Source organism: Somniosus microcephalus, chromosome 31 (genome assembly GCF_052327205.1).
Source record: "Somniosus microcephalus isolate GS21.2 chromosome 31, FLI_Smic_1.0, whole genome shotgun sequence".
NCBI lineage: Eukaryota > Metazoa > Chordata > Chondrichthyes > Squaliformes > Somniosidae > Somniosus > Somniosus microcephalus.
Genome location: NC_141017.1, coordinates 35,261,271 through 35,287,799, shown reverse-complemented (window position 1 = coordinate 35,287,799; position 26,529 = coordinate 35,261,271). Strand labels below are relative to the sequence as shown.

General features: G+C 49.4%; 1 protein-coding gene across 3 annotated transcripts in view; it reads left to right on the top strand.

Annotated features, from left to right (window-relative positions):
- The window catches only part of vav1 (vav guanine nucleotide exchange factor 1), a 174,446-nt gene that overhangs the window by 68,248 nt on the left and 79,669 nt on the right, over window positions 1–26,529 (top strand). For all 3 annotated transcript variants that reach the window (XM_085971773.1, XM_085971772.1, XM_085971771.1), the window contains exons 3-4: window positions 20,784–20,842; window positions 24,021–24,086. In XM_085971773.1, coding sequence (XP_085827899.1) covers window positions 20,784–20,842; window positions 24,021–24,086 — 125 coding nt within the window. The remainder of the gene's footprint in view (window positions 1–20,783; window positions 20,843–24,020; window positions 24,087–26,529) is intronic.

The window sequence follows — 26,529 nt, the reverse complement described above, 5'->3', positions numbered from 1 at the left end:
AGGGAGCGCTGCACTGTCGGAGGGACAGTACTGAGGGAGCGCTGCACTGTCGGAGGGGCAGTATTGAGGGATCGCCGCACTGTCGGAGGGGCAGTACTGAGGGAGCGCTGCACTGTCGGAGGGGCAGTATGAGGGAGCGCTGCACTGTCGGAGGGGCAGTACTGAGGGAGCGCCGCACTGTCGGAGGGGCAGTATTGAGGGATCGCCGCACTGTCGGAGGGGCAGTACTGCGGGAGCGCGGCACTGTCGGAGCGGCAGTACTGAGGGAGTGCCGCACTGTCGGAGGGGCAGTACTGAGGTAGCGCCGCACTGTCGGAGGGGCAGTACTGAGGGAGCGCCGCATGGTCGGAGGGGCAGTACTGACGGAGTGCCGCACTGTCGGAGGGGCAGTACTGAGGGAGCGCCGCACTGTTGGAGGGGCAGTACTGAGGGAGCGCCGCACCGTCGGAGGGGCAGTACTGAGGGAGCGCCGCACTGTCGGAGGGGCAGTACTGAGGGAGCGCCGCACCGTCGGAGGGGCAGTACTGAGGGAGCGCCGCACTGTCGCAGGGGCAGTACTGAGGGAGCGCCGCACCGTCGGAGGGGCAGTACTGAGGGAGCGCCGCACTGTCGGAGGGGCAGTACTGAGGGAGCGCCGCAGTGTCGGAGGGGCAGTACTGAGGGAGCACTGCACTGTCGGAGGGGCAGTATTGAGGGAGCACCGCACTGTTGGAGTTGTTGTCTTTCAGATGAGACATTAAACCGAGGCCCCGCCTGCTCTCTCAGGTGGATATAAAAGATCCCATGGCACTATTTCGAAGAAGAGCAGGGGGAGTTCTCCCCGGTGTCCTGGCCAATAGTTATCTCTCAATCCACAGAACAAAAACAGATTCTCTGGCCATTATCACATCGCTGTTTGTGGGAGCTTGCTGTGTGAAATTGGCTGCCGCATTTCCCACATTACAACAGTGACTCCACTTCAAAAAGTACTTCATTGGCTGTAAAGCGCTTTGGGACGTCTGGTGGTCGTGAAAGGCGCCATAGAAATGCAAGTCTTTGTCATTTTTACTCTGGCCCCGTTGATTATACAGTAACAGTCCACGGGGATCTAATGGCCCTCTGTGCAGCCTCTCCCCACCCCCCACCCCTCGCCACAACTTTTAATATTCAGGATCCAACTGTGTAGTCCCTTTATTCTAGAATATTCCACTGGAGAGAGTTCGGTCAGTTTTTGCATGAGGTGAGGGCTGAGTTGGGTTAGCGTTGTTCAGATTGTAATTGCGATAAACTGAAAACGCCCTTTGGGACAAAGGAGAGATTGTCCGATGTCAAAGAGTCCCGTTGTTGTTGAAACTTACGCACACCCAATTTGATCTGCGTTATAACATTGTGTGTTGGGAAACCACACAAAAAGCATTTTATAACGAGGAGGTGTTAAACTGCTTCTTTGATATGCATGCTGCCCAAAATGCAATGGAAACACCACCCCCAGCCCCAACTCCACACAAGTTTGCTTTTATCCAAACAATGCTCTGCATTAGCAATGTGAGGGAGTTCGAGCTCCCAAAACAAGCGCTCTACTCGGAGCTCCGACATGGCAAGAGAGCCCCAGGTGGGCAGAGGAAACGCTTCAAGGACACCCTCAAAGCCTCCTTGAAAAAGTGTAATATCCCCACCGACACCTGGGAATCCCTGGCCCAAGACCGCACAAAGTGGAGGAGAAGCATCTGGGAAGGCGCCGAACACCTCGAGTCTCTTCGCCGGGAGCAAGCGGAAGCCAAGCGCAGGCAGCGCAAGGAGCGCACGTCAACACAAGCACCCCACCCACCCGCCCCTTCAACCACCGTCTGCCCCACCAGTGACAGAGACTGTAGGTCCCACATTGGACTCATCAGTCACCTGAGAACTCATTTTTAATGTGGAAGCAAATCATCCTCGGTTCCGAGGGACTGCCTAAGAAGAAGATACAATCACAGGGGGTGTGAAATCATTTCAGTGTCAGCTTGGCTGGGAGCAAAAGAAAGACTTGCATTCATGTAGCGCCTTTCATGACCACCGGACGTCCCAAAATGCTTCACTGCCAACCAAGTACTTTTTGAAGTCTAGTCAATGTTGTAATGTGCCGGAGGATTCTGGGTTCAAGCCCCACTGAAGGGCTTAAGCGCACCATCCAAGCCGACACTTCAGTGCTGCGCTGTCGGAGGTGCCGGCCTGCAGATGAGACGCGAAGCAGACGTCTGCCGGTTGAGGTGGATGTAAAAGATCCCGTGGTGCGGTTTGAAGAAGAGCAGTGGAGTTATTCTGGAATTCTGACCGACATTCATACCTCAACCACCACCACCAAAACAGATTAATTGGTCATTTATCCCGTTTGCTCTTTGTGAGACCTTGCAATGTTCTAATTGGTTACCATGTTTGTCTACAAAATCAGGTTGGGCCTATACTCATTGGAATTTAGAAGAATGAGAGGTCTTCTTCTTATCGTGTCCACGGACAGTCTATACATAGCCCAGCCAGAACTGGACACATTTTTGCGCCTTGTTGTTGTATTTCAGCAAGATCTGCAACAGTGCAGGGTTCCTCTAACGATGGGCATTGCAGGAGATGTTGCATAGTCTGTGCCTCAGTTCCACATTCACAAGTTGTCGGGCTGGTTGAATATTCCCATTTGCTTAGTGACACCTTTGAGCAACCTACACCGGTCCTAAGTCTGTTAAGGCACTTCCAGGTTGCCCAGTTGCAATTAGCTCCTGGGGGAAGGCTTTCATCAGGTAAAATTTCCATCGCTGGGGGTTGTTCAAGACTGGCGAGCCGGTCTTTCCACAAGGCGATGCGGGCTTCAGATGAGGTTGATTGTAATGGAACAACACTGTTCATGATCTTATTGAAACATGTAAGATACTGAGGGGGCTCGACAAGGTAGATGCAGAGAGGATGTTTCCCCTCGTGGGGAAATCTAGAACTCGGGGGCATATTTTCAGAATAAAGGGTCGCCCTTTTAGAACTGAGATGAGGAGGAATTTCTTCTCTCAGAGGGTCGTAAATCTGTGGAATTCTCTGCCCCAGAGAGCCGTGGAGGCTGGGTCATTAAATACATTTAAGGTGGCGATAGACAGATTTTTGCAAGATAAGGGAGTGAAGGGTTATGGGGAGCGGGCAGGGAAGTGGCTTTGAGCCCAAGATCAGCCATGATCTTATTGAATGGCGGAGCAGGCTCGAGGGGCCAAATGGCCTATTCCTGCTCCTATTTCTTATGTTCTTATGTTAACAGTGACTACACAACAAAGGTGATTCATTGCCGTGAAGAGGTTTGGGATGTCCTGATGTCATGAAAGAGGCTAAATGAATGCAAGTTCTTTTTTTATGAACTGGCTGTAAAATTTTATCAAGTCAACTATTTCTCAATGTACTCACGCTACTGATTTGAGATATAAGGAAAAAGCACATTCTAACTTGCACCAAACCCCAGTGCTCGTTGACCTACACTGGCACCAAACCCCAGTGCTCGTTGACCTACACTGGCCACCAGTCCGGTAACGCCTCGATTTAAAAATTCTGATCCTTGTTTTCAAATCCCTCCGTGGCCTCGCCCCCCTCCCTATCTCTGTAACCTCCTCCAGCCCCACAACCCCTCCGAGATCTCTGCGCTCCTCTAACTCTGGCCTCTTGAGCACCTCTGATTTTCATTGCTCCACCATTGGCGGCCGTGCCTTCAGATGCCTGGGCCCTAAACTCTGGACACCTCTCTCTCCTCCTTTAAGACGCTCCTTAGAACCTACCTCTTTGAACAAGCTTTTTGGTCACCTGCCCTTATACCTGCTTATGTGGCTCAGTGTCAAGTTTTGTTTGATAACTCTCCTGTCAAGCATCCTGGGGCATTTTACTATGTTAAAGACGCTATATAAATGTAAATTGTTGTTGAATAGGAAAAGGATGTAAATTAGTTGGATCGGAACTAACAGGATGATGATGGAGCTGATTGGACAGGCTTAGTGCCCTATCCATTTCGCTGCACTGTTGGGTTCTCAGTTCATCGGATTTGTATACAATATGGCAACACCCACAGATTATAGATATGTGAAGAGAAAAAGATTGGTGAAGTCAAGCGTAGGTTCCCTGCAGTCAGAATCAGGGGAATTTAAATGGGGAACAAAGAAATTGGCAGACCAATTAAATATATATTTTGATTCTGTCTTCACAAAGGAGGACACAAATAACCTCCCAGAGATGTCGGGAAACATAGGGTTTGATGAAAGGGAGGAACTGAAAGAAATCAGTATTTGTAGGGAAATGGTGTTAGGGAAATTGATGGGATTGAAGGCATATAAATCCCCAGGGCCTGATAATCTACATCCTAGGGTACTTAAGGAAGTTGCCCTAGAAATAGTAGATGCATTGCTGATCATCTTCCAACATTCGATGGAATCTGGAACAGTACCTGTCATAAATTGCAACTTCTACAAGAAGCAACTCAGGAAGTACTACTGGATGACCAGCTGAGGGTGCCGTCCGAGGAGTATAAATACGCGGGCGTGGGCTCAACTTGGCCAGAGACAGGAAGCTAGTGACTACTAACTAGACCTCCATGTTTTGTTACAAGTCGATTAAAGCCTTGCTTTATGTTCAACCAAGTGCGTAGTGAGTCTTTATTATGTCAGTACCCATGGATTGGAGGGTAGCTAATGTTACCCCACTATTCAAAAAACGTGGTCGAGAGAAAACGGGGAATTACAGACCGGTAAGCCTGACATCGGTAGTGGGGAAAATGCTAGAGTCCATTATAAAAGATGTAATAGCAGAGCACTTGGAAAACAGTGACAGGATCGGACAAAGTCAACATGGATTTACAAAAGGTAAATCGTGCTTGACTAATCTACAGGAATTTTTTGAGGATGTAACTGGTAAAATAGATAAGGGAGAACCGGTGGATGTGGTGTATTTGGACTTTCAGAAGGCTTTTGATAAGGTCCCGCATAAGAGATTAGCGTGTAAAGTTAAGGCACATGGGATTGGGGGCAAGGTATTGACTTGGATAGAGAACTGGTTGGCAGACAGAAAGCAAAGAGTTGGAATAAACGGGTCTATTTCCGAGTGGCAGGCAGTGACTATTGGGGTACCGCAGGGATCGGTCCTTGGACCCCAGCTATTCACAATATATGTTAATGATCTTGACAAGGGAACTAGATGTAATATCTTCAAATTTGCAGACGACACAAAGCTGGGTGGGCGTGTGTGCTGTGAGGAGGATGCCGAGAAACTCCAGGATGATTTGGACAGGTTGGGTGATTGGGCAGAAGCATGGCAGATGCAATATAACGTGGATAAATGTGAGGTTATCCACTTTGGTGGCAAAAACAGGAAGGCAGATTATTATCTGAATGGCAATAGATTGGGAGAAGGGGAAGTGCAACGAGACCTGGGCGTCCTTGTGCACTAGTCGCTGAAGGTAAGCATGCAGGTGCAGCAGACGGTTAAGAAGGCAAATGCTATGTTGGCCTTCATAGCGAGAGGGTTTGAGTACAGGAACAAGGATGTCTTGCTGCAGTTGTACAGGGCCTTGATGAGACCACATCTTGAGTATTGTGTGCAGTTTTGGTCGCCTTATCTGAGGAAGGATGTTCTTGCCATGGAAGGAGTTCAGCGAAGATTCACCAGGCTGATACCTGGGATGGCAGGAATGACATATGAGGAGAGATTGGGATGATTGGGCTTGTACTCGCTGGAGTTTAGAAGAATGAGAGGGGATCTCATTGAAACTTATAAAATTCTGACAGGACTGGACAGACTAGATGCAGGAAGGATGTTCCTGATGGTCGGGGAGTCCAGAACCAGGGGTCACAGTCTAAGGATAAGGGGTAAGCCATTTAGGACAGAAATGAGGAGGAATTTCTTCACCCAGAGAGTGGTGAACCTGTGGAATTCTCTACCACAGAAGGCAGTTGAGGCCAACTTATTAAATGTATTCAAGAAGGAGTTGGATATATTTCTTAAGGCTAAAGGGATCACGGGGTATGGGGAGTGATGTAAGAAAAAGGAGGCTTACCATCAAGTAACTTTAAAGTAAGCTTTAAGTAACTTATAAACACACTATATACAAGAGAGGTCTTTACCATGCCTCTGGTAGAAGCCTCTTACAATACTGAACAGACCAGTATTTATACCAGTCCAACAGGAAGTGACACATGACAGGAAGTGAGGTATGTACACAGTTCATAGTTCATAGTTCACAGTTCACAGTTCACAGGAAGTGATGACATAACTTCCCGGAAGTTATTATTTTTATCACATTCTTCCCTCCTGCAGGTTTAGGAGGCTGTGGTCTACCTTTTGGTCCGCAGCCGCCGAACAAGGAAGAGTCGCACCCGTTTGGATTCCCGTCGTAGAGGGTCGCTGGTCCGCTTACATGCGGTTGGCCATTGGCCAGAGTCCGTGTGGCCTGGATTGCCCTGTGAAGGGTCGGGGAGATCATGGCTTCGAGTACGAGCCCCAATAGGTTCAAAGTCAGACTGCCTCTGTTCAGAGGGAGGTGCAGAGCTGGTCTGTGGCAGACCAGTACTTTCATGCGTGGTACTGGGAGGGTCGCAACCTTGAGCACGGGGTTCTACCGGCACCAAGCTAGTTGGTGTCCGATCAGGATCCTGGAGAGGGGTACCCGATAGGTCCCAAGAGTTTCCTGGTGAAATGCCATCACCCGATGTCCCACTAGGTCCTGGTGGGCAGGGAGCCAGATCCCGTAATGATACGGTAGATTCTCGGCCGTCGGAATATCGTATGTTTGCATAGGTGGGGTTGGCATCGGTTAGTTCGACCTCGTCTACAAGAGGGTCATTTTTAGACGTCCGAACGTATCTTCGGAGTAATACAGGTCCAGGAGTAGTTAGCCATGACGGGAGTGATGTCCCATGAGATGAGCGACGCTGGAATCCAAAGAACCGCTCATGAGGTGTAGTATTTGTGGCTGTAGAAAGCAGGGACCGTATAGAGTGCAATGCATCCGGAAGCACTGTTTCCCATTGCTGGTCTGGTAGGCCCCGAGATCTTAAAGCGAGACGTACGGAATTCCAGATGATACCGTTATACCTCTCTACCTGCCCATTTCCGATGGGATGGTATGGTGTTGTTTTGCTTGTAGCAATTCCCCGTTCTGAGAGGTAGTCCTTGAGTTCCCTCGACATAAAGGATGGACCCCGATCTGAGTGAATATAAGCCGGCATGCCACAGAGAGAAAATACCTGCTCAAGGCAGCAGATTACTGTGGACGCCAGCATATTGGAGCAGGGGAAGGCAAACGGAAAACGTGAATATTCGTCGATCATGGCGAGCAAATATGTGTTCCGAGTTGAAGAGGGCACTGGGCCCTTAAAATCGATGCTAAGTCGTTGCATCGGTTGGGTTGCATGTATGAGTATACCATCTGAGGGGCGGAAGAACTGAGGTTTTAATTCCGCACAAAGCCGGCATTCTGAGCATATTTTCTTTACATCTCCAGTGGAAAAAGGGAGATTCCGTGATCGTACGAAATGTAGCATGCGCGTAACGCCAGGATGGCACAAACCATTGTGGACATCCATGAGGGTGGAGGATGACATAGTGGAGCAGAATGCCCGTGTGAGGGTGTCCGGGGCCACATTCTCCTTGCCAGGCCGATAGAGAATGGTATAACCAAAAGAGGCCAGTTCCATCCTCCAAAGTTGTATTTTATTATTCTTAATTTTGGTTCGTTTTCGATTATCGAGCATGAAGGCGACTGATCGTTGGTCCGTGATCAATGTAAAGTGCTGGCGAGCTAGAAAATGGTTCCACTTCCGTACTGCCTCTATGATGGCTGTGGCTTCTTTCTCAACCGGAGGATAATGTAGCTCGGCACCTTGTAAGGTCCTGGACATAAATGCTACAGGACGACCTTCCTGATTCAGAGTAGCCGAGATCGCCACCTCCGAGGCATCACATTCAACCACGAAAGGGAGATTCTCATCAATGGAGTGAAGAGCCGCTTTCTCCAACTGTTTTTTGAGAAGGTTAAAGGCTGCAACAGCCGCTGTTCCCAGTGGAAATGATCTAGCATGCAGCAAGGGTTGGATTTTGTCCGAAAAATGAGGAATCCATTTAGCGTAGTATGCAAACAGACCGAGAGCCCGACGTAAAGAAGCCGGATTCTTAGGTGACGGGAGCTCTTGGAGCGGGCGAAGTCTTTCTGGGTCTGGCTTAATGATACCATTGCCTACGCAGTAGCCAAGGATGTTGATGGTCGGTTGCGACTCAACAGATTTGGATTCATTCAGGGTCAAATTACGGCGATGGAGGGCATCCCGAAATTTTTGGAGGTTGGAGTCGTGTTCCTGTTGATCGTGACCTGCAATGGTAATGTTATCAAGATAGGGAAAAGTGTCCCTTAGGTTTTCCTGCTTAACCAGGCCATCCATTGCCCGTTGAAAGACAGCCACTCCATTAGTAACCCCGAATGGGAGGCGACGAAATTGGTACAGCCGTCCATTAGCCTCAAAGGCTGTGTACTGCTTATCTGAGACCTTCAAGGGTAACTGATGATAGGCACTTTTTAAATCGTAAGTTGAGAACACTTTGTATTCGGCCAGTTTATTAACCATATCATCAATGCGTGGCAATGGGTAGGCGTCCAAGTCGGTATATTGATTGATGGTTTGTGAATAATCGATGCATAGTCGCTGTTTGTGAGGTTTTAGAGGGTTCTTGACAATGACGACTTGAGCCCGCCAGGGCGACGAACATGGTTCAATGATATCCTCTGCTAGAAGTCGAGAGATTTCAGCCGCAATAAAAGATTGGTCTTCCTGATTAAAGCGCCGCGATTTCGTTATTATCGGTTGGCATTGAGGCGGAATACTGGCAAATAATGAGGGTTCATCAAGTGAAGCTGCTGATAATGCACAAAATGGTAATTTAGACGGTATATTAGAAATAGTAAGTCCGGGTTTGGATCCACCAAACTCAATGGTGAGTTTCTTATGCTGTTTTTGGAAGTCCAGTCCTAAGAGGAGATCACTACATAAGTCCTTGAGCACCGAAAGTCGGGTGGAGGGATACATACGACCATGAAGTGTCATATCAACAACACAAAAGCCGGAGATTCTGGTATTGAGTGATGACTGGGCCATCGCAATTGCCTGGTCCGATGGGAAGACATGTAGTTTCAATTTCGCAACAATCTGTTCCTTAATGAAACTATCAGTACTTCCTGAGTCAATTAAGGCATCTAAGGTATGCCCTTTAATTGAAATTTTTGTGGCAGCATGAGACAGGTTCTGTGGGCAAGCAGCTGTAATTGGTGTCGTTGCACAGAGAGTGGCTAAAACTCTCGGTGTGCTTCTTCGGGAGAGAGCTCGAGAGGAAGCTTGATAGGTCCTAGCTGGAGCATCTTGATAGGCCCTAATTGGGGCAGTTCGGTAGGCCTTAGCTGGATTGGCCCTCGTAGAGGCCCTTGATAGGCAAACTTTAGCAAAGTGTCCTTTTTTCCCGCAATAACTGCAGATTGCATTGCGAGCAGGGCAGGTTTTCCTAGGGTGAAAAGCATCTCCACAAAAGAAGCATTCCTTCCTAGATTGCCAAGAGGCTGCTAAAGTGGGGTCGTCCTCCTCTTCTTCATCAGAATTATCAGAATTAGATTCCCCCATGATAGGGTTCACCTGAGACCGCTTGAATTGTCTGGTTGCAGCTACAGCAGCAGATCGAGATCTGGGCAGCTGATAGAGGTCTGCATTTCTCTTTGCCAAATCCAGTGAACAAGCTAGGTCAAAAGCTTTTTGTAGCTCAAGTGTTTTACTTTCTAGTAGACGCTGGCGTATAAATGGAGAGGCAATCCCGCAGATGAAAGCATCACGAATCATTTCTTGGCGGTACAGCTCAGCTGAGGCTGCCTGAAAGTTACAATCTACGCTGAGCCTGCGAAGTTCTTGCAGGAATTCGTCAATTGATTCCCCTGGCCCTTGTCGGGCTGTGGCCAGTAGATGTCTAGCATAGACCTCATTTGGGGTCTTGGCATACAGTTTCTTAAGTGCCCGAATCACCTCATCGTAATTATCCCATTCATCAACATATTCGAACACTTTTGGGGTCACATAATTGATAAGTATCTTCAATCTAGCAGGAGCATCCGCTTCACATTCATCCAGAAAATTCTCAAAAGTACGGTACCAATGCTTCCATACCCTGCCAGCTGCTGGTGCATTCGGGTCCAAGTCCAGACGAATAGGTCTAAGGATTTTCTCCATGATGGGTGGTTCCCTGGATCCTTAATTCCGAGTTTGTCCGAAGGTCTAGTATTCGTGAGTGTAAATACTAAGTTACTTAAATTGATGTAAGAAAAAGGAGGCTTACCATCAAGTAACTTTAAAGTAAGCTTTAAGTAACTTATAAACACACTATATACAAGAGAGGTCTTTACCATGCCTCTGGTAGAAGCCTCTTACAATACTGAACAGACCAGTATTTATACCAGTCCAACAGGAAGTGACACATGACAGGAAGTGAGGTATGTACACAGTTCATAGTTCATAGTTCACAGTTCACAGTTCACAGGAAGTGATGACATAACTTCCCGGAAGTTATTATTTTTATCACAGGGAGAAAGCAGGGACAGGGTACTGAATTTGGATGATCAGCCATGATCACATTGAATGGCGGAGCAGGCTCGAGGGGCCGAATGGCCTACTCCTGCTCCTATCTTCTATGTTTTTATGATTCCACAATCATTTCAGTTGGAACTCGTTTTGATTTAACTTTTCTTTGGTAGATTTGCTCCCATCAGTCTGAGGGACTATTAGTACCTTAGAATGGAACCGTTTCCCAAGTCAGTGCCAGGTAGGACACGATTGGGCACCCCCTCAATGTGCCTCAGTCGCAGTCTCAGCAGAGTGTCCCTTAATGCCCCATGTGTGATGCGTTTCCACTTCCTTCCCTAGCATTGCTGTCGCGTCACAGAATCGACATTAAGGAATGGAAAGGATTTGCGTTTATACCGCACCTTTCAGGATGCCCCAAAGTACTTTGCAGCCAATGAAGTACTTTTTGAAGTGTTGTAATGTCGGCAAACACAGTAGCCAATTTTCAAAAAGCAGGATCCCATAAACAGTGCCGTAAGAAAACTACTAGGCACTTAGTCTAAGTATTAAACAAGGCTCTAATCAACTGTTTTTCAACATGGAGATCTAGTTGTGTCCTTCACTAGTTCCTGTTAAAGAATGTCCTGAGCAAGCTGGGCCCGTGCCCGAGTATTTATACTCTCCCTGGACAGCGCCACCAGCAGGTCTCCCAGTGTCATTTCCACATGAATGACAAGATTCATGTCAAACAGCAAGGAGATAAATGACCAGATAATCTGTTTTTAGTGGTGTTGGTTGAGGGATAAGTGTTGCCCAGGACACCGAGGGGGAATTCCCCCGTGCTCTTCTTCGAATAGTGTCGTGGGATCTTTTACATCCATTTGAGCAGGCAGTTGGATCCCCGTTCTAACGTCTCGATCTGAAAACTGACACCTCCCTCAGTAGTGCATCGAAGTGTCAACCTAGGTTTGTCGCTCAGGTCTCGGGAGTGTGGTGCGAACCCATGACCTTCTGACTTAGAGGCGAGAGTGCTACCAACTGAGCCAAGTTCAAAGTATCACCATATCACTGACAGGTGCAGTGAGAGAAACCTTTGGTTCATCATTGCTAAAAGCAATCTAGTTGTGAGTGTCTCTGGCAGAAGGCTCTACTCCTAGGCAACTAGCCCTTTGATTACTGTGATGTTAGTTTGTTGAGATTCCGTTTCTGAAAGGCAATCTTTGAGGAGACGACCCATGCGTACAATTTGGGGCACCGCACTTTAGGAAGGATGTCAAGGCCTTGGAGAGGGTACAGAGGTTTACCAGGAAGATACCAAATCTGAGGGACTTCAGTCACGTGGTGAGAAGCTGGGATTGTTCGCCTTAGGGCAGAGAAGGTTAAGGGGAGATTTGATGGAGGCATTCAAAATTACATGGGGTTTTGATAGAGTGAGTAGGGAGAAACCGTTTCCTTGTGGGCCAATAACCAGAGGTCATAGATTTAAAATAATTGCCAAAAGAGCTAAAGGGGAAAGGAGGAGATATTGAGGAGGATTGTTACGATCTGGAATGCACTGCCTGAAAGGGCGGTGGAATTAGATTCCACGGGAACTTTCAAAAGGCCATTGGACCTGTACTTGAAGAGGACTAATTTGCTGGGGTGTGGGACTAAATTGAACAGCTCTTTCAAAGAGCTGGCACAGGCATGATGGGCCGAATGGCCTCCTTCTGCGCTGTAAGGTGCTGTTATTCAATGATACAGCCACATTCTATTTGCTATAGGACACGGTTAGTAGCTGACGTAAGTATTGGCAGAGACGGTGGGGTAGATTTTCACCTTTACCAACTGGGCATTAAACCTTGTCTCGCTGTAATCTCCTCCAGCCCAAACCCCCCCAAGATATCTGCGCTCCTCTAATTCTGCCCTCTTGAGCATCCCTGATTATAATCGCTCCACCATTGGCGGCCGTGCCTTCTGCTGCCTGGGCCCTAATCTCTGGAATTCTCTCCCTAAACCTCTCCGCCTCTCTTTCCTCCTTTAAGACGCTCCCTAAAACCTACCTCTTTGACCAAGCCTTTGGTCACCTGCCCTAATTTATCCTTAAGTGGATCGGTGTCAATTTTCTTTGTCTTAAAATACTCCTGTGAAGCACCTTGGGATGTTTTACTACGTTAAAGGCGCTATATAAATACAAGTTGTTGTCTGGGCAGAGAGCTGAGAGGAAAATTGGACAAGGGGCGGATCATTTAAACGGAAGGAAAATCAGACGGGTTCCGTTGTCAGCAGGTGGCCGAGTGGAAGCACCGTGACGGCACTGGCCTCAGACCCGGGTCAGCTGAAGGTCCCCCTTTACGAGCCGTGGTCTGGCAGCTGGCAAGGCCCAGTTACTGCCGCGGGAGGGAAGTGCTGCCGTCTCGTGCACTGCCGAGGGGGTCACGGTGAAGTGGCCTGACCGGGTACGCGCGCAGGGAGGCCCGGGTCCCAGCGAGCCGGGGGATCTCTGGCGAAACGCTCACTTCTCCTCGTTCTCTCTCGCCTCTCCTCTGGTATTGTGCTGCTTGACACTGCGTCCGCTCCTGTGGATGTATAGAATCGATTTGATTTCTTTGCCTGTCGCACAGCCATTGCCGCTCGCCTGCACGATGCACCGCCCTGAATGTGGACATGTCCGAGAAGGACGCCAAGCAGCCCTCCGCCACCGAGCGGGCGGTGAAATAGAGAAATTGAGAAGAAATGAAAGAGAGAGTCAATAACAGACGCTGCTGTTCCTGTTTATTGTAATTTAAAGCTATTTGAAGAAAAACTGAAAAAGACTAAACTCTAACCGGAGCATTCACATCCCGATGATGTGTTCGGCGAGTCGGGCGGAGGCAGCGCAGCGTAACGAGCAGCAGCCACGACGACCCGCTGCAGCACGTCGGCCGGCAGCTCCATGGCGGGAAGCTCGCAGTCCGATTGGGAGGAGGGGAGCCGGGCGTGGCGGCCAGAGGTCAGATCGTGAGCGGGAGAAGCAGGCCACCACTTGGAGCCGGCAACAGTGAGGAGGAGGCCGCGGTGACGAGGAGGACGGAGCGGCTGAGGGACATCGTGCTCCTACTGCCACTGGAAGCCATTGCATTGACTTTCTGAACACGGCGCTGTAAAAATAGCTGACGTGTCCCAACGGGGAGTGAGCATTCCATTGTAATTGTACTTGTACTGGTTACATATGGCAAATAAAATTGAATTGATTGAATTGATACAGCACAGAAGGAGGCCCTTCAGCCCGTCGTGCCTGGGTTGGCGCTTTGCAAGAGCTCTCCATGGAGTCCCAGTCACCCAGCTCTTTCCCCATAGACCTCCTCCTCCTCTTCATTCTCTTAACAAAGGAAGTGGGTTGGGGGTAGGGGTTGGGGGAAGACCGACCCGAGAACCCATTGATTTCTGAGGACCAGTCCGCAACCTCAAAACTTCAAATAATGATTTTAAAAAGCCCTTTAAAAACCAATTACAAATAATTTTTAAAAATTCTTAAATCTGTTTAAAAATACTTTCAGCAAACTTTTGCAAAAAAAAAACTCCCAGAAATGTAAAAATAATTATAAACACTTAAACCAAAGCTACAAAAAGAAAACTTAGCAAGTTCCTTGTGGCCATCAGACTGGCTGCAAGCAGGCACCAATGACTGTTTCCCCTGAGGTCCTTCCCATCACTGGTGACCACAGAAAGAAAGACTTGCATCTCTACAGCGCCTTTCACGACCACCGGACGCCTCAAAGCGCTTTACAGCCAATGAAGTACTTTTGAAGTGGAGTCACTGTTGTAATGTAGGAATCGCGGCAGCCAATTTGCACACAGCAAGGTCCCGCACACAGCAATGCAATAAATGAGCAGGTCACCTGTTTTAGTGATGTTGGTTGAGGGATAAATATTGGCCAGCTTCCCTACTCTTCCTCGAAATAGTGGCCGTGGGATCTTTTATGTCCACCTGAGAGAGCAGACGAGGCCTCGGTTTAACGTCTCATCCGAAAGACGGCGCCTCCAACAGTGCAGCACTCCCTCGGTACTGCCCATCCAACAGTGTGGCGCTCCCACAGTACTGTCCCTCCGACAGTGCGGCGCTCCCTCAGTACTGCCCCTCCGACAGTGCGGTGCTCCCTCAGTACTGCCCCTCCGACAGTGCGGCGCTCCCTCAGTACTGCCCCTCCGACAGTGTGGCGCTCCCTCAGTACTGCCCCTCCAACAGTGTGGCGCTCCCTCAGTACTGCCCCTCCGACAGTGCGGCACTCCCTCAGTACTGCCCCTCCGACAGTGCAGCACTCCCTCAGTATTGCCCCTCCAACAGTGCGGCGCTCCCTCAGTACTGCCCCTCCGACAGTGCAGCACTCCCTCAGTATTGCCCCTCCAACAGTGCGGCGCTCCCTCAGTACTGCCCCTCCGATAGTGCGACGCTCCCTCAGTACTGCCCCTCCGACAGTGCGGCGCTCCCTCAGTACTGCCCCTCCGACAGTGCGGTGCTCCCTCAGTACTGCCCCTCCGACAGTGCGGCGCTCCCTCAGTACTGCCCCTCCGACAGTGCGGCACTCCCTCAGTACTGCCCCTCCGACAGTGCGGCGCTCCCTCAGTACTGCCCCTCCGACAGTGCGGCACTCCCTCAGTACTGCACTGGGAGTGTCAGCCTAGATTTTGTGCTCAAGTCTCTGGAGTGGGGCTTGAGCCCACAACCTTCTGACTCAGAGACTAGTCCCTGTCTCCCTGTCCAACAACCATCGTTCACATTTGGCCTCCTGCGGGGGTGGGGGGTGCTAGGGGTAAGTTTTTATGGGGTGGAGACCTGGCTTTGGAGCTCCACTCCCCACCAAGGCGATTGGACCCGGACAATCGGCACGGGAGGACTTGCGCTGCAGATGCCCCCCGAAGTAGCACTAGTAACCGGCCGCCTCCATGCCAGCGAGGTGCCGTCCCCCCCGGACCCCTCCGCAAACTCCAACGCCACCCAAGGGATTCTTTTTCGGGGGTGGGGGGGGGTCCGGGGGGGCATAAAACACCACAATGGCAAATCAGAGGCTACCGCTGTAGTGTGCAATTTGTTCATATTTTAATAACTCCCCACTCGGCACTGGGTCAGCAGCGGAAGAGCCTGCAAAAATTGTGCAAATAAAGAATAAAAATAACGCAGTAAGATTAAAAATAACTTTTTTTTTTAGCTGCGTAAGACTTCTCATAAAATGGTTACAGTGCTTTGCGTAGCTCATCCCCTTCACCAAATGTGGTGTTTCCAACTGGTTACGTCAGAAGCAGGTAGTCATCTGAACGCAATGACTGACCAGCAGATTCGGGGAAGGTGGTCTTGCAATCAGCTCGATGGTCATGGAACCCAACAGATCCTTGTTGACTAATTCAGAAACTAGTGGATTAAGCTGCAGTGTGTGCACCATCTACAGGATGCACTGCAGCAACTCATCAAGGCTTCTTCGGCAGCACCTCCCAAACCCGCGACCTCTTCCACCTAGAAGGACAAGGGCAGCAGGCGCATGGGAACACCACCACCTCCAAGTTCCCCTCCAAGTCACACACCATCCTGACTTGGAGATATATCGGCCGTTCCTTCATCGTCGCTGGGTGAAAATCCTGGAACTCCCTCCCTAACAGCACTGTGGGAGCACCTTCACCACACGGACTGCAGTGGTTCAAGAAGGAGGTTCAGCACCGCCTTCTCCAGGGCAACTAGGGATGGGCAATAAATGCTGGCCTTGCCAGCGTCGCCCAGATCCCGAGAATGAATTAAAATAAAAAGCTTGTCAATAGAATTTACAGATGAAAAGTGATTGCTCTTGTTTATGTTGTCAGATGCCAGACAGGCCCCTCAGCAACCTAACCAGCTCCAGTTGGTTGAGTTGGTGCTGTTATTAGACACGTGGCTGGGGAGTGTAGTGATATTTACCCATGTGGCTACACATGTTGACCAGAGAAATTTGTGCTATCTCTGAAACCATTTCAGGGCTTGAACCCCATTCTATGGTCTCATTGAAGCTTATAAAATTCTGACAGGACTGGACAGACTAGATGCAGGAAGGATGTTCCCGATGGCGGGGGAGTCCAGAACCAGGGGTCACAGCCTAAGGATAAGGGGTAGGCCATTTAGGACAGAAATGTGGAGGAATTTCTTCACCCAGAGAGTGGTGAACCTGGGGAATTCTCTACCACAGAAGGCAATGGAGGCCAGTTCATTAAATATAATCAAGAAGGAGTTAGATATATTTCTTAAGGCTAAAGGGATCAAGGGATATGGGGAGAAAGCAGGGACAGGGTACTGAATTTGGATGATCAGCCATGATCTCATTGAATGGCGGAGCAGGCTCAAGGGGCTGAATGGCCGACTCCTGCCCCTATCTTCTATGTTTCTATGTTTCTATTATCCACTTGGAAAACTGTGATATTCCGCATTCGGCAGAGGGGTCTTGTGCAGGAGATGGTTATCTCCCGCCCTCCATGACCACAGGTTGTAATTCCTGGCGTTTCATGGCCTGGGGGAGCCGATCGATGGTCCAGATTCCACAGTGAAGCGTGACATGGAGAAGGGGTGGGGTGGTGATTAAAAGGTTGGTTTAAATAAATGGACAAACGCAATAGGTGGGGCGCCTGGTTAGGTCACGGAAGGAGCCACGGGAGGAGCGGCTGGTGAGCAGGCCCGGGCGGTGGGCTGAAGATTGTCGGACAGGAGGAATGGTGGAAATGGAATGGCGGCGCGCACCGACGCAGCGGCTTTGCTTCTCCCAGTCATGGGAGCTTGCAAGATCACATTTCGTTGTTCATGTACTTGTGCAATGACAATAAAGTTGAATTATTATTATTATTATTATTATTATTAAGTGAGGCAGCAGAGCTAGGGCTACAACAAACAGCATTGGTTTTCTAACCCATGCTCACCAATGATCATAGAAACAGAGAAACATAGAAGATAGGAGCAGGAGTAGGCCATTCGGCCCCTCGAGCCTGCTCTGCCATTCAATGCGATCATGGCTGATCATCCAAATTCAGTACCCGGTCCCTGCCTTCTCCCCATATACCTTGATCCCCTTAGCCTTAAGAAATATATCTAACTCCTTCTTGAATATATTTAATGAATTGGCCTCCACTGCCTTCTCTGGTAGAGAATTCCACAGGTTCACCACTCTCTGGGTGAAGAAATTCCTCCTCATCTCTGTCCTAAATGGCTTACCCCTTATCTTTAGACTGTGACCCCTGGTTCTAGACTCCCCCGCCATCGGAAACATCCTTCCTGCATCTAGTCTGTCCAGTCCTGTCAGAATTTTATAAGTTTCAATCAGGCACCATGCTGGGAGAAGAGGCTTCCAAAATCACCCCGCTCATTTGGCGAGGGGTGGGGGGAAGGGGTTTGCGGTGGAGAGTGTGGAACGCATGTTGAATTTGCTGATAAGATTCCGGGTTAGCTGCCTTTTTTGGTGCCAGTCATCGACTCATTAACTGTGCTGACAGCCAGGGTTTGAGAAACAAGGAAGTGTTTTGAACGGATTTTGGCCGCGAGTCAAACTGTGGAGTAATTATTACTGCCTTTCTGCTTGTCAGATATGTCACAAGAAGGGAAGCTTTCTGTGGTTTGGCCTCAGCCTTGACTTTGTTATTTTTACTCGGTGAATTTTGTACTCATCAAGTTGAGCGACATTACTGGTTGAGAATGGGACATCTCCCATTTTAGGCACCAGTGTCACCATCAACTATTCCCCGAACCCCTCGATTAGATTCCAGCCTGTAACTCACTCCCGGGTATCTGTTATTCTATATATAAACCCCTCGAACCCCTCGATTAGATTCCAGCCTGTAACTCACTCCCGGGTATCTGTTATTCTATATATAAACCCCCCGAACCCCTCGATTAGATTCCAGCCTGTAACTCACTCCCGGGTATCTGTTATTCTATATATAAACGCCTCGAACCCCTCGATTAGATTCCAGCCTGTAACTCACTCCCGGGTATCTGTTATTCTATATATAAACCCCCTGAACCATTCGATTAGATTCCAGCCTGTAACTCACTCCCGGGTATCTGTTATTCTATATATAAACCCCCCCGAACCCCTCGATTAGATTCCAGCCTGTAACTCACTCCTGGGTATCTGTTATTCTATATATAAACCCCCGAACCCCTCGATTAGATTCCAGCCTGTAACTCACTCCCGGGTATCTGTTATTCTATATATAAACCCCCCCGAACCCCTCGATTAGATTCCAGCCTGTAACTCACTCCCGGGTATCTGTTATTCTATATATAAACCCCTCGAACCCCTCGATTAGATTCCAGCCTGTAACTCACTCCCGGGTATCTGTTATTCTATATATAAACCCCCTCGAACCCCTCGATTAGATTCCAGCCTGTAACTCACTCCCGGGTATCTGTTATTCTATATATAAACCCCCCGAACCCCTCGATTAGATTCCAGCCTGTAACTCACTCCCGGGTATCTGTTATTCTATATATAAAACCCCCCGAACCCCTCGATTAGATTCCAGCCTGTAACTCACTCCTGGGTATCTGTTATTCTATATATAAACCCCCCCGAACCCCTCGATTAGATTCCAGCCTGTAACCCACTCCCGGGTATCTGTTATTCTATATATAAACCCCCTGAACCCCTCGATTAGATTCCAGCCTGTAACTCACTCCCGGGTATCTGATTCTATATATAAACCCCTCGAACCCCTCGATTAGATTCCAGCCTGTAACTCACTCCTGGGTATCTGTTATTCTATATATAAACCCCCCGAACCCCTCGATTAGATTCCAGCCTGTAACTCACTCCCGGGTATCTGTTATTCTATATATAAACCCCCCGAACCCCTCGATTAGATTCCAGCCTGTAACTCACTCCCGGGTATCTGTTATTCTATATATAAACCCCCCCGAACCCCTTGATTAGATTCCAGCCTGTAACTCACTCCCGGGTATCTGTTATTCTATATATAAACCCCCCGAACCCCTCGATTAGATTCCAGCCTGTAACTCACTCCTGGGTATCTGTTATTCTATATATAAACCCCCCGAACCCCTCGATTAGATTCCAGCCTGTAACTCACTCCCTGGTATCTGTTATTCTATATATAAACCCCCGAACCCCCCGATTAGATTCCAGCCTGTAACTCACTCCCGGGCATCTGTTATTCTATATATAAACCCCCCCCGAACCCCTCGATTAGATTCCAGCCTGTAACTCACTCCCGGGTATCTGTTATTCTATATATAAACCCCCCGAACCCCTCGATTAGATTCCAGCCTGTAACTCACTCCCTGGTATCTGTTATTCTATATATAAACCCCCTGAACCCCTCGATTAGATCCCAGCCTGTAACTCACGCTCGGGTATCTGTTATTCTATATATAAACCCCCCCGAACCCCTCGATTAGATTCCAGCCTGTAACCCACTCCCTGGTATCTGTTATTCTATATATAAACCCCCTGAACCCCTCGATTAGATTCCAGCCTGTAACTCACTCCCGGGTATCTGATTCTATATATAAACCCCTCGAACCCCTCGATTAGATTCCAGCCTGTAACTCACTCCCTGGTATCTGTTATTCTATATATAAACCCCCGAACCCCCCGATTAGATTCCAGCCTGTAACTCACTCCCGGGCATCTGTTATTCTATATATAAACCCCCCCCGAACCCCTCGATTAGATTCCAGCCTGTAACTCACTCCCGGGTATCTGTTATTCTATATATAAACCCCCCGTACCCCTCGATTAGATTCCAGCCTGTAACTCACTCCCGGGTATCTGTTATTCTATATATAAACCCCCCGAACCCCTCGATTAGATTCCAGCCTGTAACTCACTCCCGGGTATCTGTTATTATTCTATATATAAACCCCCCGAACCGATTCCAGCCTGTTACTCACTCCCGGGTACCTGTACGAGGAGGGTAAATGCCAACAGGGACTGGTTGGGCCGAATGGCCTGTTTCCGTGTTGTAACTTTAAAGTATTTCTGTGCATGAATGTGTCTTTTCCCTTTCAGGCGCTGACTGACCTGTTGTATATTACCAGTCTTTGCCCCTTTTCATCTTATCTCCCGACCTGTGGTATTTGGCCGCAGAGTCTCTTGTAACCTAACGAGGCACAATCACCTCATGATTTTGTGGTCCCATGGTTAAGTTGGTCAGGATCACTCATTAATATCTTGTACCACATCCTCCGTGTAGATTGCAGCTCAAAGCAACTCATTTATGTCTTTCATTCTGTTTCAGGTCATTGAGACTCTGTCCTTTTTATCATACACTTCCACAGCGCAAAGGAAAGGGATCTGGTAAGTAGAACCGCTCTGTTACGCGCACCGCATCGCCAGCACCTGATTAATCTCAATCCCCTTCCTGAAGGAACGGACATGCTGCTGAGGCATGGTTCTGGAGATACCTTGTCCTACGTAAACTTGAGGTCATCCAAAACTCGGCTGCCCGTGTCCTAACTCGCACCAAGTTCCGCTCACCCATCACCCCTGTGCTCGCTGACCTACATTGGCTCTCGGTTAAGCAACGCCTCGATTTCAAAATTCCCATCCTTGTTTTCAAATCCCTCCATGGGCCTCGCCCCTCCCTATCTCTGTAATCTCCTCCAGCCCCACAACCCCCCCGAGATATCTGCGCTCCTCTAATTCTGCCCTCTTGAGCACCCCTGATTATAATCGCTCCACCATTGGCGGCCGAGTCTTCTATTGCCTGGGGCCCTAAGCTCTGGAATTCCCTCCCTAAACCTCTCTACCTCTCTACCTCTCTCTCCTCCTTTAAGACGCTCCTTAAAACCGACCTCTTTGACCAAGCTTTTGGTCACCTGCCCTAATTTATCCTTATGTGGCTCGGTGTCAAATTGTTTGTCTTATAACGCTCCTGTGAAGCGCCTTGGGACGTTTTACTACGTTACAAGCGCCATATAAATACAAGTTGTTGTTGTTGTTGTTGTCCAAGGTGGTCATTCTTCATGAGTGAGGCTTTATAGTGTTTGTCACGCGAGTTATAGAATCACAGAAACCCCACAGTGCAGACAGTCGCCCGAGGCCGGATTCGAACCCGGGTCTCTGGCGCTGTGAGGCAACAGTGCTAACCACTATGCCACCGTGCTTATAGAATCCTAGATATTTACAGCATTGAAGGTGACCTCTTAGCCCATCGTGCCCATACCAGCTCGATGAAAGAGCCATCCGATACCCCACATTCATTTATTTATGTTTGTGGAGCATAAACACCGGCATGGACCAGTTGGGTCGAATGGCCTGTTTCTGGGCTGTAAATTCTCTGTAATTCTCTGTATTTTTTTCAATTATTTGTCCACTTCCCTTTTACAATGGATTCTGCTTCCACTGCTGTTTCTGGTAAAAGAATTTCTCCAGCGGCTTTCATGACCTCAGGATGTTCCAGAGCGCTTTACAGCCAATGAAGTACTTTTTGAAGTGTAGTCACTGTTGTAATGTGGGAAACGCGGCAGCCAATTTGTGCACAGCAAGCTCCCACAAACAGCAATGTGATAATGAGCAGATAATCTGTTTTTGTGATGTTGATTGAGGGATAAATATTGGCCCCAGGACACCGGGGAGAACTCCCCCCCGCTCTTCTTCAAAATAGTGCCACGAGATCTTTTACGTCCACCCGAGAGGGCAGAGGTAGCCTCGGTTTAACGTCTCATCCGAAAGACGGCACCTCCGACAGCGCGGCGCTCCCTCAGTACTGCACTGGAGATTCAGCCTCAATTGTGTGCTCGTGTCTCTGGAGTGGGATTAACCCACATCCTTCTTTCCCAGAGATGTGGCCCTGTCTCCCTGTTCAGGTGGGTGTTAAAGACCCCACGGCACTATCCTAAGAGGAGCAGGGGAGGGGAGTTCTCCCAGTGCCCTGCAGAATATTTATCCCCCAAACAACATCACTAAAACAGTTTAATCGGACATTTACTTCATTGCTGTTTGTGGGAGCTTGCTGTGCGCAAATTGCCTGTCACGTTGCCCTACATGACAACAGTGACCACACTTCAAAACTCATATTCATTGGTTGCCAATTTTCTTTGGGACGTCCTGAGATCGTGAAAGACGCTGTCGAAAGCCGGTGATCTTCACGTACCTGCTGCCTGCTGTATAAAAGCATGTAGCTGATGGTGGAGGCAGCAAAGGTTCGTGGTTCACACCAAGCTGCTCCTGCCTGCCCCCTCCCCCTGGTCTATACGGGGATTGCAGCAGCCGCTTGAAAGCTTCCACAGGCACTGATGAGGGTGGCTGTTGCCATCGCTGGGTGGACATATTCCTGGAGGTGCCATCACATGACCTCCTGCCCCCACCCACCCGCACTCCCGCCATTGGTCGCCCAACACGTCCGTCCTCGCCTTCCCACGGCCAATTGGAAAGCGAACAGACTCTTCATTACCTGATTGGATGGATCTTAACTGTCAGTCGAAAGCCCTCCCCCCTCCCCAGTCATGTTCAATATTTTTATAACTGATAAACAGAAGTGTTCAAAGATTTTTTTTGAACATTTTTTTGAATTGCCCCTGTGATTTCTCTTGCCGCAGTGTCCTGGAGATTAATCTTCAATTCCTGGAGTCTCCAGGGGTAATCCTGGAGAGTTGGTCACCCACGCCCCCTAGCTGAGAGCCAGGGAGGGGGTTGGGGGCCTTCATGGAGAGGACAATCGGTTCAAACAGCTGCTGTCAAAACTACCTCACGTGTGGACTGCAAGGTGTTCATTTTAAAGGCCGCCATTGCTGCCGACGAAATGAAGTCGAAATGAAGCACGCGCCGATCCGGTGTTTTTTATTTGTTTGGTTGTTCTCGCCGGACTTCCCACAGATTGGTGAGGGAGAAAGGAGGGGAGGGGAAGGGGGGTGGGGGAAAGAGATCGCTGCCGCCGAACTCAGCCGGGCCAGGAGAAGAAAATTAAAAATTAAAAGTTGAATTGGGGCTTCTGGCGGCCTACGAAAGTTTAGCTTCAGGCGCCAAATACTTCAGGGCCGCTACCGGTCCGTCGGCAGTGGTCACTCTGTTTTATCTAATAAGGGTGGGGGAGAAGTGTGGCCACTACAGGGTGAGGCCCACCGGCGCTCCACTGTACCTGGGGTGAGACGGTTACAGCAGCCACTGCCTTCATGCAGCTTCACCCCCGACGCTCGCCCCCACCGGCCCCTGGCGAAGTCACGAGAAGCAAAGCAAATCATTTCTCTTTTTAGCAAAGATTTTAGTACGACTGCACATGGGCAAACTGCAGCAGCTTGAGCAGGTCCAGGGTGGTCCTGAAGTTTTATTTCCCTTCGAACCATTCACCGCCGGCTCTTTACTTGAACAGCAATGAATCCCACTGCCCTGCTCTCCCCTTCGTCCTGTGTCTCTTTAATTGCTTTGGTTCCCATCACCCAAAAGAGGTGTTCCGGTGACTTTGTATTATTTGTAGAGAAAATTGGCTGTAATACTAGTGATATGAAAGAAGTGAACAAAATATATTTTTTTCCAGCTCTTTTCCCACAGAAGACAGCTTGGCCGATGATGAGATCTACAGCGGGCTTTCCGATGTCATTGAGTAAGTTACAGACTGGTTGATCTCTCTGACCTCGCACCCTTCGTAAACTTGAGCACATCCGAAACTCCTGCCGCCCCGTGTCCGAACTCGCACCAAGTCCCGTTCACCCATCACCCCCTGTGCTCACTGCCCCGTGTCCTAACTCGCACCCAGTCCCGTTCACCCATCACCCCCTGTGCTCACTGCCCCGTGTCCTAACTCGCACCCAGTCCCGTTCACCCATCACCCCCTGTGCTCGCTGTCCCGTGTCCTAACTCGCACCCAGTCCCGTTCACCCATCACCCCCTGTGCTCACTGCCCCGTGTCCTAACTTGCACCAAGCCCCGTTCGCCCATCACCCCCTGTGCTCGCTGCCCTGTGTCCGAACTCGCACCAAGTCCCGTTCACCCATCACCCCCTGTGCTCGCTGCCCCGTGTCCTAACTCACACCCAGTCCCGTTCACCCATCACCCCCTGTGCTCGCTGCCCCGTGTCCGAACTCGCACCAAGTCCCCGTTCACCCATCACCCCCTCTGCTCGCTGCCCCGTGTCCTAACTCACACCCAGTCCCATTCACCCATCACCCCCTGTGCTCACTGCCCCGTGTCCTAACTCACACCCAGTCCCGTTCACCCATCACCCCCTGTGCTCGCTGACCTACATTGGCTCCCGGTCCGGCAACACCTCGATTCTCATCCTTGTTTTCAAATCCTTCCATGGACTCGCACCCTCCCTATCTCTGTAACTTCCTCCAGCCCTACAATCCTCCGAGATATCTGTGCTCCACCAATTCTGGCCTCTTGAGCATCCCCGATTTTCATCGCTCCACCATTGGCGGCCGTGCCTTCAGCTGCCTGGGCCCTAAGCTCTGGAATTCCCTCCCTAAACCTCTCCGCCTCTCTCTCTCCATTAAGATGCTCCTTAAAACCTACCTCTTTGACCAAGCTTTTGGTCACCTGCCCTAATATCTCCTTTCATGGCTCGGTGTCAAATTCTGTTCGATAATCGCTCCTGTGAAGCGCCTTGGGACGTTTTACTATGTTAAAGGCGCTGTACAAGTTTGTGTTGTTGACCTGTGTGTAAACCATGGCTGGTTGATTCAGTCGGGTGCATTGTAACCTGACACACAGAGGCTGTGTCCTGGTAGAAATGGGTTGTGTCCCAGTCCCACCACACCATGGCTGTAGGCCATCACACCGAGGGGGTTGTAGCCTACCACACAGAGGCTGTGGCACTGGCTCACTGGAAGGAGGGTAACATTGGAGGAAGGGGGCATTGTGAACTGGCTTCCTAGAGAAGCAGTATTGACAGATTACCTGTCTGTCCTCTCAAGTGGGCAGATAGGATGTCGGAGCGGGAAGAAACAACACACTGGTCCTGAAGTTCCACAGCAGGATGCTACGGGTCTCGTTCCCTAACTCCAGCGGGAGACCAGTAGAACCCTTATATCACACCAGCAGAACTCTCGGTAAGTGGCTGGAGTTATATCGAGACCAGCAGAACCTTCAGTAAGTGGCTGGAGTTATATCACACCAGCAGAACTTTCGGTAAGTGGCTGGAGTTTATCGAGACCAGCAGAACCTTCAGTAAGTGGCTGGAGTTATATCAGACCAGCAGAACCCTTGGTAAGTGGCTGGAGTTATATCGAGACCAGCAAAACCTTCAGTAAGTGGCTGGAGTTATATCGAGACCAGCAGAACTCTCGGTAAGTGTCTGGAGTTATATCGAGACCAGCAGAACCCTTGGTTAGTGTCTGGAGTTATATCGAGACCAGCAGAACCCTCGGTAAGTGTCTGGAGTTATATCGAGACCAGCAAAACCTTCAGTAAGTGTCTGGAGTTATATCGAGACCAGCAGAACCCTCACTGAACCTCAGGGCCATTATTTTTATCTCTTTACTTGCTAGAGCGGGAGGAAGTAGACAAGGCCTGTCACTTTATGTGGATTGCTTCATGATCAGTTGTGTCTACTGGCCTGTGTTGGGGGAAGGATTGAAATCGGCAAGAGGATGGGGGCAAGCACATCTGGGCTTACTGGACCTTTCTCATTCTGCATACAACACAAACATCACCAAATCTGATTCTCATCTTTTGATGACTGGTGGTATTGGGGTGATTGTGTATTTACCAAATACGGCAATTTCAAATACAACCAAGGACACCCTCTGACAAGCACCTCTCTCTCAAGTGACTTACTCCCCAATTACTTCAATTAACACAAGGTCTCAGGGACTAGCTGAAATCAATGAGGAAGGAAGGAAGGAGTTTCCTCTGCATACCCGTACTGTATCGGGGAGGGAGGGGTGGTGGGGGGAGGATTGAAAGCAGGCAGGCCTACAGACAGATTTGACTTGAATGTCCCATCCATCAACTGATCTGCCTATCCTTTGTATCTGGTTTAAATAGCCAATACTCTCACAACACCAGTCCATGGTCCATCTTTACTTGCTGCGGTATGGTTAGAT